This window comes from Mastomys coucha, unplaced genomic scaffold (assembly GCF_008632895.1).
Source record: "Mastomys coucha isolate ucsf_1 unplaced genomic scaffold, UCSF_Mcou_1 pScaffold23, whole genome shotgun sequence".
Taxonomy (NCBI): domain Eukaryota; kingdom Metazoa; phylum Chordata; class Mammalia; order Rodentia; family Muridae; genus Mastomys; species Mastomys coucha.
The window spans coordinates 55,239,279-55,252,731 of NW_022196906.1; the positions used below are offsets into that span (position 1 = coordinate 55,239,279).

General features: G+C 44.5%; 1 protein-coding gene across 3 annotated transcripts in view; it reads left to right on the plus strand.

Moving 5' to 3' along the window:
- Uaca (uveal autoantigen with coiled-coil domains and ankyrin repeats) overlaps positions 1–13,453 on the plus strand; it is a 91,076-nt gene that overhangs the window by 70,156 nt on the left and 7,467 nt on the right. For all 3 annotated transcript variants that reach the window (XM_031343412.1, XM_031343414.1, XM_031343413.1), the window contains exons 11-16: positions 1,591–1,698; positions 3,340–3,372; positions 3,553–3,651; positions 6,389–6,425; positions 7,538–7,590; positions 9,683–12,391. In XM_031343412.1, the coding sequence (XP_031199272.1) occupies positions 1,591–1,698; positions 3,340–3,372; positions 3,553–3,651; positions 6,389–6,425; positions 7,538–7,590; positions 9,683–12,391 (3,039 nt within the window). The remainder of the gene's footprint in view (positions 1–1,590; positions 1,699–3,339; positions 3,373–3,552; positions 3,652–6,388; positions 6,426–7,537; positions 7,591–9,682; positions 12,392–13,453) is intronic.

Genomic DNA, 13,453 nt, shown 5'->3' on the forward strand with positions numbered 1-13,453 from the left:
TTACAGTGAGAGCAACTAATGCTAAGGAAGTGAAACCCAAACTTAAAGTAGTATTTGTTTTGATTAAGAAAAATTATTCCACTGAGCTAGCTGCACTTTCACTTCATGTTGACTAAAGTTATAGGAAGGATTTATTACATGGGTTATATTGTAGAAAGAGCCTTAATGAGTGTCCTTGATTGAATTACCTTTGGACTAAATTGAATACTACTTTTGGTCTGACAGAACGAAAGCGTTTGGTTTGGGTTTTTACTCTGTGGTATAGCATTAAGAAAGTAGACTATTGGGGCTGGAGAGATGGCTCAGCGAGTAAGGACACTGACTGTTCTTCCAAAGGTCCTGAGTTCAAATCCCAGCAACCACATGGTGGCTCACAACCACCTGTAATGAGATCTGGCGCCCTCTTCTGGTGCATCTGAAGAAAACTACAGTGTATTTACATATAATAATAAATAAATCTTTAAAAAAGAAAAAAAAGAAAGTAGACTATTGGGCTGGAGAGATGGCTCAGCCGTTAAAGGCTAGGCTCACAACCAAAAATATAAGAAAGTAGACTATCACTGGATGAAGTGGCTCATGCCTGTATTCCCAGTATATGACAGGCAGAGGACAAAGGTTGTCATGAGACAAGGCTAGCCTGGGCTACTGAGGGATACCCTGTCTCAAAAAAAGGGCTTGGGGAGCAGGGGTGGAGAGATGGCTCAGTGGTTAAGAGAACATTACTGCTTTTTCAAGAAACTGAGTTTGGTTCCCAACAGGTATGAGAGGTGGCTCACAACCCACTGTACCTCCAGCTCTTGAGGATCCAGCACCCTCTTCTGGTCTGGGGGCACTACACTCACGTGGGTGTGACTGCACACACAGACACAGACACACACACACACACACACACACACACACACCTAAAACATGTAAACTGAGCTCTTGTATAGGAGATGGCAGTGCTTGGTTGGAGCTTACTATAAGGATGAGTTTAGGAGGGCTGGAATGCTCTCAGAAGTGTGAGAACTCTTAAGCAAAGGCTAAGAGTGTCTGCTACTTTGTCTCTATAAGTTGCTTGCATTTTTCACTTATCACCATGACTTGTTTTGCTTGTATTTACCAGCTATTCCAGCAGTGATTTTACTGTTGGTTTTCAGATTTCTCAATCACGTGAGAGCAGTTGAAACTATTACATTGTGAATGAGGGGTGTGGTTTGTGGCAGGGTATGTGCAGGGCCCTGAGCTTGAAACCCAGCATTGCCAACAAAACAAAATGCACAGAAAACTTTTTAAAAGATTAATATTTATTTTAGTGTGTGTGTGTATGCACACTTGTGTGCATATGAATGCAGGTACCTCTGGACCAAAAGATTTCAGATCCCCTGGAGCTGGAGTTGCAGGTGGTATCTGCCCAACATGGGTGCTGGGAACCTAAATCAGGTCCTCTGCAGGAACAAAGCACCCAACTATGGGACCATCCCTCCAGTCCTCCAGCCCCCTTCCTATCATTTAGTCTTTATTATCTATCCTCATGTGGTAGCGATGTGCTTTCAGTGTCTCCCTGTGTTATTGCTCTGTTGTGTTGATTCATTTTCTTTATTATTAAAGGATCTGGAGATTGAAAATGAAGATTTGAGAGAGAAGTTGAGGAAGATTCAGCAAGAGCAAAGAATCCTCCTGGATAAAGTCAATGGCTTACAGCTACAGCTGAATGAGGTAAATAGTCTGAATTAAAAAGAAAACCCAAAAGCTGTGTCACCAACAGTAGCAGTCATCTGCAGTCAGTCATCGCCTGCAGCTCTTCTCTTCACATCACATATGTGTGTGTGTGTGTGTGTGTGTATGTATGTATATACGTTATGATGTTACATACATATAAAGTGTGTGTGTATTACATATATACATATATATGTATATGTATGCATTGGACAGTTGACAGGCTGGCAGTGCTCATTTAGAAGAGAGGAGAGGACAGATCACCATGGTGCTTCTGAGGGGTTTTCTTGTGGGAGATTTTGCTTCATTGAGTTTTGAAGGAAAGCCAGATGGAGTGAGGAGGTGGTCCAGGGGCATTGTTCCAAGCAGAGTCCCAGAAGCAGTGACATGTGGTGCATCCTCTGGTGTGTGCACCTGATGGGTGTTTCAGCAGTCAAGAGCATGTGCTACTCCTGCAGTGGGTTCAGCATCTGTGCCCAGATGCTCACAAGCAGTTACTCCAGCTCCGGGGCAGTGGGTTCAGCATCCATGCCCAGATGCTCACAAGCGGTTACTCCAGCTCCAGGGGCAGTGGGCTCAGCATCCGTGCCCAGATGCTCACAAGCAGTTACTCCAGCTCCAGGGGCTCTAATACCCTCCTCTGACCCCCACAGGCATCTGCACTCATGTGCACATCTGCTTACACATAAATACACAGAGTCAAAATAAAATCCCTTTTCAAATGGATGTGTAAGAAATTTCAAGTGTAAGAAATATCCACAAGTCATTGTCTTTAAGAGGAAAGGGGAAATTTTTTGTAGTCCAGTTTAGCCTAGTCTCTCTTTGAGTGTACATCTTAACCAGGATGAGTTGTCATGGTGACATCTTAAGTGATGTTTGTGTTCATGAGGAAGAGGTACACTAACTACGGCTGTCTTTTCGATGCTGCCTCCTTTAATCTTATAGCCTGAGCTAGTGGGGTCAATAGCATCATCTTGCTGTGAAGTCACTTTGAGACACGCAGGTGTACAGCTCCTGAGTTGTCCACTCACTGTTGAACTGAGGAAAACCCAAAGTGTCAGACACCCTAAGAGAGCCTCAGCCCCAGGATATGGATACCAAGCACACACTGGAGAAACACAGAAGCAATGGATTGAAAGGAAATCCAAAACTAAAACTCCACACTGTTCACTGTTAATATTATCCATGAGACAAGAGGATGTTTTATGTATGCATTAAAAGTAGGATGTTTAAAGAGGGAACATTCTGATTCCCAAAATAAAACTGGAGAAATGTCCCATAACCTCTGCAAAGGTAGGGACTTGGCAAGTATGGAGAATGGGAGCCAGAGAGCGGGTGAGGCGGCAGCCTCTGAGCTGATAGTATCCCTGGAAGAGAGCGAGCAAACCAGCACTCGGAGTGAAGACTGGTGACGGAGGCGGAAGAGCAGGTGAGTCTGGAGACACTTGACTCAAGAATCTAATGCTTCTGCAGTTAGAAGAATGACTGACAGGACAGATGTGGTGCCCAGAGACATGTTTCCTCACACCCTTGTCCCGGTTTTCAGGACACACACCACTCCTATCCAAGCTATTTCCCAGGCTGATGCTCGCTAAGGTAAACGTTCAAGAATTAAAGCGTGTTTCTTCTTCTTAACCTTAGGAAGTGATGGTCGCAGATGATCTGGAAAGTGAGGTAGGCTCCTCCGTTTTACTTTAAAGCTCGTGCATGCCTTGTAAATAGAGACTGGGACTGAAGTGAAGACTCGGGTCCTGACTGAGAAGCGCAGAGACACGGGCTCCTATTTCAAAGCAGAGGATCAGTGCATCTCAGGCACAGGGTCAGCTTGCTTCCTTTTTCTCCCTCCCATTTCAGAGAGAAAAGCTGAAGTCCCTTCTGGCAGCTAAAGAAAAGCAATACGAAGAAAGCTTAAGAACCATCGAGGCCTTGAAAAACAGATTTAAGTATTTTGAGGTATAGAAAGATTAAATTATTTTCTTTTATTCTTTGTCTTCACAGTGAATAATGGGCAGGGGCCTGGTGTTGGAGTTGAACTTGAATTATAAATCCACTCTTTACTTAATGTGCCTGAATGTGTCCCCTAACTGCATACCCCTCGTAGGCTAGGTGAGAGCATCTCAGCCGGTGGTGGCGTGTGGGTGACATTTAGTTCCTTTCCAGACTCTCTTAGTGAATCTTCTTCTTTGTCTTGTACTTCTTCAAAATCTTACATGCTGTTTTATCTTGTGAACTTGTAGTGCCGGGCCTCTAAAAGTGGGGAAATGCCATGTAAGTGATGTGGGATGCCCCAGGCTCTCAGGCAGGGATCTGCTGGGCAGGCTTCTCTCTCATCGCAGTCTGGCACGGCGATGCTCTCAAACTGTTGATCTGGTTTGTAATTAGACAGATGGGCACATGTGGAAGGTCGTTGCACTACACAAGTAATTTTGGGATACTTCAGTAAATTTTAAAATTTAAAACAAAATAGTATTTTAGATTTCGAAGTGCCTTCGAAAGGTTATTTAGAAACACAGTTTTATAACCCTCAGAATACATGAGGGGCTAAGGGTGTTTCCTTTGGTATCTTGTTCACAGCCCTGGATGACATTTTAATAATAGTTGTGAAGTCTAGCAGTAGGTGATGTTTTCACACTCTGGCTGTTCAGCACAGCATGCAATGACACACGTGATCCCCATGCGAAGGCTTCCTTTTTATCTGTACTTAAAGGGCTGCCGGACAGAGATTTACCCAGTAAGGGGCTCACATTTGCAAATGAGTCATTTAGAACTCTCAGTAGGCTATGATAAACTATAGAAAAGTAACTATTTCATATCTCAAAACCAGTATGCAAGTCTTCTAAAACATGTATTTATGTGTATGGATGTTTTGCCTGCTTGCATGTCTGTGTGTCACTTACCGGAGCCCATGAACACCAAGAAGGGGCATTGGATTTCCTGGAAGTGGAGCTACACACAGTTGTGAGCTGTCGTGTGGGTACTGGGAATCAAACCTGGACTTTCTGGAAGAGCAATGAGTGCTCTTAACTGCTATATTTATGCTTTTAAATAAAAAATTAAAAGTAGGTGGTGTGATTTTGGCACAGCATGCACACGGCCGAAGTAATTCATCTCCTTTGCACACAGTGTGTGTGTTGCTTCCTCCCACAGTGGGTGTGACCATGTCCTATGTCCTGTTTAGTCACTTTCCCGTCAAGACAATGGGGACATTTTCCTCAGTCAGTACATATTTATTGTGATGAATTTTTATACAAGCAAAAGTTTTTTAAAGCAAAAGGAAACTCCCAGGCCCTACCTCTATGTACTTATGAAATTAGTCATTTAAATCCAGTACAATGCATTTAAAGTCAACACTCCATATCCATGTTCCTGAGCTCTACATCCATAAATTAAAAGACAATAAGTAAAAAATATTGAGAAATTTCTCTACTGAACATGTGCAGGTGTGTTTCTTCTTGTTATTTTTCCCCAAATAATCCCATACACTATTTGTGCAGCATTTCCCTTGTGCTGGACATTATAAATAATCTGACCAGTTAAAGTCTGTGGGCGGATGTACACAGTCCAAGCTGAGTTCTGCACTGTGTCCTGGGTGGGATCTGAGTGGCTAAGTCTTGATAGCCATGGACATACAGAGCTGACTTGAGTGTTCACAGTATTCTGATGAACTGAGTGCAAATAAATTGTCTGAAGACATTTATCTTGTTCAGATTTGGGGAAAAACTGGGAACTTTAGAATGAGGCTAGTTTATGCTACATTTGAGAAATTAAGAAAAGACAAGAAAACCAAGTTAAGTTTTAAACTCCTGGATGTATTATGTCCACCCCCACCAACCACCACCACATATGTACGTAAGTCTGTAAATGATTACAGGCTCTAGTATTAAATGCCATGTAGAATGAACAGCTAGCCTAAGCTCACGCATGTTTCTCCCTGCCTTTCGGCACTGCATTTAGTGGAGGTGAGTTAGTTTAGTTGTGAAACGCTGGGTGATGTTAATTTAGGGGTTAAACACTGGCTGGCTCTCCTAGGCTGGAGGTTGGTGTTGAGCTGTTGAAGCTGATCTGCCCTGACCCTTGGGGTAAATATTTTTGCCTCTGCACTAGTCTCACTGGGAAAAGGGACAGTCCAAGTGTGTTTTAACCCTGAGCGGAGAGGTGTGTCTCTGCTCATTTCCCCCATGACTTCTGTTCTGCCATGTGCAGGCCTTTGCCCTGCTTTAATTTGGCAACAACAGTGGCTGCAGCTCAGTAGCCTGCATTTCCATAGCTTGAAAACATGGATTACAATACCCCAGAGTCAGTCCCAGCTGTGGGATTTCCAGTTCCAGGAAAGCCAATTACGTGTTGCCTTGCCTGTAGCCGCTTCCTTCCTTCCCTCCCAGGCACCGCAGGAGCAAAAGGGCGGCATCAAGGTTCTCCGTCATTTTGCAGCTCATTCTTCTTGTGTTCAAAGCAGTGCAGTGTTTTCTTGAAGCACTTGGCTGAGTTAGTCAGAGTGCTTAGAGAAGTGCGGGTCCCCTGGTGACCCGTCACCAGCACTCTGTCCTTTGTAGGCTCAGGTGGAGGAACAGGGCAGAGGAGCAAGGCATGCGCCAGGATGTTTTCAAGGATGGGATCCTTTAGAACTGAAGTAGAGCATTAGACAAACTGTGGACACCTAATATGTTTTAATTCACATTTCTGATTTCAGAGTGATCATCCAGGACCAGGAAGTTACTCAAGTAACCGTAAGTGTGAATGCATGGGGGTTTGTTACAGTTGAGAGTTCAGGACAAACGGGGATGGCTGTGTCTGCAAGCTGGACTTCCCTATATACACTGCTGCAGACTGCAGGCTGGACCTCCCTGTACACACTGCTGCTCCTGCTGAGTGTCAGCAGCCTGTCTGCAGGTTACACCCCAGCACACGGAGGGGGATGCTCAGAGGAGCACTGTGGCTCAAGGTGAAATGTGGCAGGCACAGAGGCCCTGCATGCAGTGCCCACAGAGGCCAGAAGAAAGCTTTGGAGTCCCCAGAGATGACTTTCAGACAGTTGTGAGCAGCTGTAGGGGTGCTGGGAATTGAACCTGGATCCTTTGAAAAATCAGCTAGTTCTCTTAACCACTGAGCCAACTCTCTGACTTACTTTTTTTTCCGCAATGGAAAGAAACAAATACAGTTTTCTGGTGGGGAGAAACTAATCTGAGTGTGGGTAAATGTTTCACATGTTTATAAGCAATTATTTATTTGTTACTATAGGATTACCCATAACTCATCCCTTCTATTGTCTTATTCTCTGGTTTGATACCATTTCCCTGGAAAACCTACATTTTTGTTTCTCTATTAAGGTCAACAGTAATGTTTAACCTGTAAATTTGACTTATTATATACATTTTACATATAGCATATGTAACTTAGTAGTCTTACAGATTCCTTTTTTAAAGTATATATTTTACTTTAAAATGTGTATCTCTGTATGAATAAGTATTCCCACAAAGGCAAGAAGAGAGCATCAGGCCCCTGGAGCTGGAGTTATATGCAGTTGTGAGCTACTTGATGTGAGTGTTGGAAATTGAACTCACAAAGAAATAGCAAATACTCCTGACCACTGATCACTGAGCCATCTCCAGCGCAGTCTTCTGGATTTCTAAAATCCAGCCTTAGTACTTGCTGTTCAGCAGACTGGAGGGACTTTCCTTCTACTGAAAGGGAAAAATATGCCTACTTCAGAACAAGAACGGGTTCACACTGTACTACTTTTATTTTGATTATATAATAAAGGACAAATTATACCTACTTTAGCTTACACTAGTCCAACTTGGGATGAATATGTAAAATATCATTTATTGGTTTTAATTAGGAAAAGAAGACATGCTTCATAAACAAGGTCAAATGTACACGACAGATTCACAGGTAAGATGTTTGTTATTTAACTTAAAAACCTGTCTCAAGGGGCCATATGTGGTGACACTTGCCTTTGCAGGTGGATCTCTGTGAGTTCAAGGCCAACGTGATGTACATAGCAAGTTCCAGGCCAGCCCAGAACATAGTGAGACCCTGTCTAAAAAGAAAAATCAAAACATTTTCTAAAAGAAAACATATGTGTCTGTCTAAAAAGAAGAAACCTTTGTATACCTACTGAGTAAGGTTTTCACACACCAAGTTGGGTTTGCTTTTTTAGTTGATAATACAAGTACATGTTGCTATTTCCAGGATGGCACCGCTGTTTGTGGTGTCTTAAACAAGAAGTTGGCAATTCTGCCCATCCTCTTTGATCGCCAGCTTCCTAACAGAATGTTAACTCTCCTCCTGTGCCCATGTAGAAGGACACAGGTGTGAATCACTCAAAAGTAGTTAGTCCAGGCATTGAAACATATTTTTCTTTGCGATTAAATATCCTTTGTTTTGAAAATAGACTTCAAAATAAAATTTCTAAGAGGTAGAATGTTGGCTAATTTTCATGCCTATTTACCCAGCATGCATGGAGCCTCGGCTCCCATCCCCAGCACTGCAGAAACCTGGTGTGCTGGCAAATGCCTGTGAAGTCAACACTTGGGAGGGGGCAGGAAAAGCAGAAGTTCGAGGTCATCTTCACATGCAGAGATTTTTGAGGCTAGCCTCAGCTACTGAGATTAAGAATAATAATGAAAGAGTATATGATGAAGATCCACAAGTCTTTAGTGGGGGGGTGGTCAGAGTATCTGGAAAGACTGGATAAATAACTGATTTTAATACATGTAATGGCTTGGAGGTGTGACTCTGTATATGCAATTTCTTGGCAAATTCTACTAGTGTTAGTGCAAAGATAATTGAGCAGTTGAAGTCCAGAGGCAGGTCAAGGCTAGGAACGTATTCTGTGTTGGCAATTTCTTTCTCTTGATTCAGAGCAAGGCAGTTTTAATTTACCCAAAATAGCTTAAAACAAAAAACTCTGCCCACTGAATAATAGGATGTCTCTGTAACTCATGGCATTTATCGATGAATTAATACTTACATAAAAAACATTGTCGCTAGATGGGAAAGTAAAAATAGTTATATCAAGTTTTTCATGATTATATGCCCTGATGGTTGAGCTATCTCTCTCAGAAGTTTAATTATACTTCTCTTCTGTCAGCACTAATTAATTGAAGGAACAAGGTATCCATCAAGTTTTATATTATGTGCTAAGATTTCTATTTATCTTCCTGCTAGAAGGGAAATGTATGTCTTTTTTGTTAGTTGATTGACATTTCCCTGACAGTTCTCATACAAGGCGGGCTTATGTTGGTGGAATACATTTTATTTTTAAAATGTAAAGAGCATTATATTGGAGTTAACAGTGAGGCTGCTCAGAAGCCACACATATTTTATTAGAAATGTAATAATGTGTGTGGCTCAGCCAGGTGGCTTAACTGGAGAAGGCGTGTACCTACAAGCCTCACAGCCTGAGTTCAAACCCTGGGACCCACAAGTGGAAGGTGAAAGGTGACTCTCTAAACTTGTCCTCTACCCTCATCTATGTGTATCTCACAAAACAAAGAAACAAACAAACAAATAAAAGTTTAATAATATATAATTCTATGAAATTAGTTACACATTTAAAATGCAGTATTGACCTGGGGGTTCTGATGGCTTGCTTTAGAACCTGAAGTTCTGAACAGATTCTACACCATGACATATGGAATCGTGAGCATGTATAGTTGTTAGAACTAGTGTTCTTATGTAACACAGGCATGCTGACTGCAGAAAGGAAACCGAGCCCAGGGCCACAGCTATTTTCTTTAGAAATTGCCTTAAAGGAATTCCCAAGATGTTTTGAGTGTAATAAGGAAATCCTACCCAGAACTGTTTTTCTTACCCAAAATCGATCCTTTTTTGCTCCACCCATCTCTCCCTAATCTGCAAACCTTTTGATTACTGATGATGTAGATACTGTGTAGAGCGAGCCCTCTATAAAATAGAAGTCAACACAGCAACGTTAGGTTCTGTGGTTAATGGTTTATGTTTTTTTTTTTTTTTTTGGCAGTGTGGATCACCGGGCGTACCTCCCCATATGCAGAGCAGGTCAATGTTAAGGCCTCTGGAGTTGTCTTTACCAAGTCAGACCCCATACTCTGAAAATGAGATTTTAAAGAAAGAGTTGGAAACGATGCGAACTTTCTATGACTCGGTGAAACAGGACCGACTGAAGATCCAAAACGAACTGGCTCACAAGGTCGCGGAGTGCAAAGCGTTAGCTCTGGAGTGCGAGAGAGTCAAGGAGGACTCAGACGAGCAGATCAAGCAGCTGGAAGATGCCCTCAAAGACGTGCAGAAGAGGATGTACGAATCGGAAGGGAAAGTCAAACAAATGCAGACCCACTTCCTCGCCCTCAAAGAGCACCTGACCAATGAAGCGGCCACAGGGAGCCACCGTGTCATCGAGGAACTGAGGGAGCAGCTGAAAGACATGAAAGGCAAATATGAAGGAGCTTCGGCAGAGGTGGGAAAGCTGCGGAGCCAGATCAAACAGAGCGAGATGCTGGTAGGGGAATTCAAGAGAGATGAGGGCAGGCTGGTGGAAGAGAATAAGCGATTGCAGAAGGAATGCAGCACGTGTGAACTCGAGCGGGAGAGGAGGGGGCGACGGGTCGCGGAGTTGGAGGGCCAGCTGAAGGAGCTGGGGGCTAAGCTGGCCCTTTCCGTCCCCACAGAGAAATTTGAAAGCATGAAGAGCTCGTTATCCAATGACATCAACGAGAAAGCGAAAAGGCTGGCGGAGGTGGGGCGGGACTATGAAAGCTCTCAGGGGGAGATTCGACAGCTGAAGAGGGATCTAGAGAGTGTTAGGGCCCAGCACATCAGACCCGAGGAGCACGAGCAGCTCAGGAGCAGGTTGGAGCAGAAGTCTGGAGAGCTGGGGAAGAAAGTGTCAGAGCTAACCCTCAAAAACCAGACGCTACAAAAAGACGTGGAAAAACTCCATGCAGACAACAAACTTCTCAACCAGCAGATGCACAGCCTCACGGTGGAGATGAAGACCCGCTACGTGCCTCTGAGGGTCAGCGAGGAGATGAAGAAGTCGCATGATGTAAACATGGAGGATTTGAATAAGAAGCTTTCCGACGCAAACCAGAGATACATGGAGAAGAAGCTGGAAGCAGAGAGACTGCTGGCGGAGAATGATAAGTTGACTAAGAATGTCAGCCGCCTGGAAGCTGTGTTTGTAGCTCCTGAGAAACATGAAAAGGAGCTAATGAGTCTGAAATCCAATATCGTGGAACTGAAAAAGCAGCTGTCTGAGCTTAATAAGAAATGTGGTGAGGGTCAGGAAAAAATACGTGCACTTACGTCTGAAAATACCAGCTTGAAAAAGACACTGAGTAGCCAGTATGTGCCTGCCAAAACCCATGAGGAGGTGAAGGCCTCCCTCAACAGCACATTGGAGAAAACCAACAGAGCCTTACTGGATGCAAAGAAGAGGTTTGAGGACACGAGCCAGGAATTCTCCAAACTAAGAGATGAGAATGAAGTATTGAGGAGGAACCTGGAGAACGTTCAGAATCAGATGAAAGCTGACTATGTGAGCCTGGAGGAGCACTCAAGAGAGATGAGCACGGTGAGCCAGAGTCTGAAGGAGGCGCAGGATGCCAACACTGCCATCCTGGCCAATTACCGCCAGGGCCAGGAGGAAATCGTCACGCTGCATGCTGAAATCAAGGCCCAGAAAAAGGAGCTTGACACCATCCAAGAATGCATTAAGCTGAAGTACGCTCCCCTCACCCGCTTGGAAGAGTGTGAACGCAAGTTCAAGGCCACGGAGAAAGGACTGAAGGAGCAGTTATCAGAGCAGGCGCACAAGTGTCGCCTGAGGGACGAAGAGGTCAAGAAGGGCAAACAAGAGAATGAGAGGCTGAGGAGGGACCTGGCTGCCCTTCAGAAGGAGCTGCAGGATAGCAACGTTCTGGTGGAAGAGGCCAGGGAGGCAGAAAGAGCACTGAGTGGGAAGACAGAAGAACTGAGCAAGCAGCTGAAGGACCTGTCCCAGAAGTACAGCGATGTGAAGAGCGAGAGAGAGAAGCTGGCGGAAGAAAAAGCCAAGCAGGCTGCCGAGATCCTTGCAGCCCAAAGTCTTCTGCAGAAACAGCCAGTCCCACTGGAACAGGTGGAGGCTCTAAAAAAATCTCTCAACAGCACAATTGAGCAGTTAAAGGAGGAGCTGAGGAGTAAGCAGAGGTGCCTGGAGAGAGAGCAGCAGACGGTGAGCCAGCTTCAGCAGCTGCTGGAGAACCAGAAGAACTCCTCTGTGACCCTGGCAGATCACCTGCAGCTAAAGGAAGCCTTCGAGAAAGAGGTTGGAATCATGAAAGCCACCCTAAGAGAAAAGGAAGAGGAGAGCCAGAAGAAAACCACGGAAGTCTCCAAACTCCAGACAGAGGTTCAGAACACCAAGCAGGCGCTGAGGAACTTAGAGACCAGAGAGGTCGTCGACATGTCGAAATATAAAGCCACCAAGAGTGACTTGGAGACCCAGATTTCCAACTTAAATGACAAACTGGCCAGTCTGAACAGGAAGTATGACCAAGTGTGTGAGGAGAAGTTCTCGGCCAAGGACGAGAAGGAGCTGCTCCACCTCAGCATCGAGCAGGAGATCAAGGATCAGAAGGAGCGGTGTGACAAGTCCTTGACGACAATCATGGAACTGCAGCAGAGGATACAGGAGTCCGCCAAACAGATCGAAGCGAAAGATAATAAGGTAGGCACCAGGCAGACCGTGAGGCTGGGTGGGGGGAAACCCTAGTGTAGGGCTGTGCCTCCTAGCGTAGAACCCCTCAGACAGATCTACAAAGCCATTAATGAAGCACCACCCTTCCAGTTTGATTCCAGGTGTGTCAAAAAATGGTGTGTCAAAAAAATTCTAAATTGAAAAAGCCCAAAAAACCAAAGACATTTCTTCTGTCTGTTCCCTCAGCTGATGGTTAGGGACAAATGGGAAGACTAAAGCTCACTTTCTTGTAGCAAGGAGTTGGAATCTTGTAGGCTTCTGGCTGCCAGAAGTCAAGGTCCCTGGGGAGCATCCAGACTCCATCTCCCTACTCACCTACACCGGGACACTGAGCCCAACTCACCATGCATTCTGCCCACAGGCGCTTCTACAAACCTGGTCTGGGATGCTTGTGCTTTTTGTGCTTTGCTGTGTCCTGTACACCTTTAACCCTTCACCGTTCCCAGTCTAGCCTACAGCCAACAGTTCCTCCCAAACTACAGGTTCATTTTAGCTTTGCCATTCATAAAATTAAAACATTTTAGGAACAGGATTTTAAATTTATCTTTCCCTCTTGGTTTTCTTCCTCATGGTCTAGTTTTACAGACTAGGTATGCAATAACATTTTTGAAGCTATTAGATGTCTGTTTTGTACCATGGAGATGAAAAATGAAGACTGATCACAGCTGAATGCATTCACTGAGCAATTATGGAATGGCCTGTATGGGCTGGGACTGTGGGATGAGTAAAGGCAGCCTCAGCCTCAGCCTCAGCCCTCCCCTGCAGCATGTCTTCCCGTAAGAGCTAGCATTTAAATCTGCTCGGCTTATGTGCAATGTTGTTAGGATGCAGTAACACATCATTGTGATAACTGATTCCTGCATCTACTTATGCACATTGCCAGTTATTAAATGGTGCAACTCCTGGGACTGCAAAGGCGGCTTAGCAGTTAAAAGCACTTGCTGGCTGCTCTTCCGGAAGACTTAGCACTGATGTTTTTTCATCAGCTCACAACAACCTGTCACTCCAGTTTGGGGGCAGGGGGAGAGGACA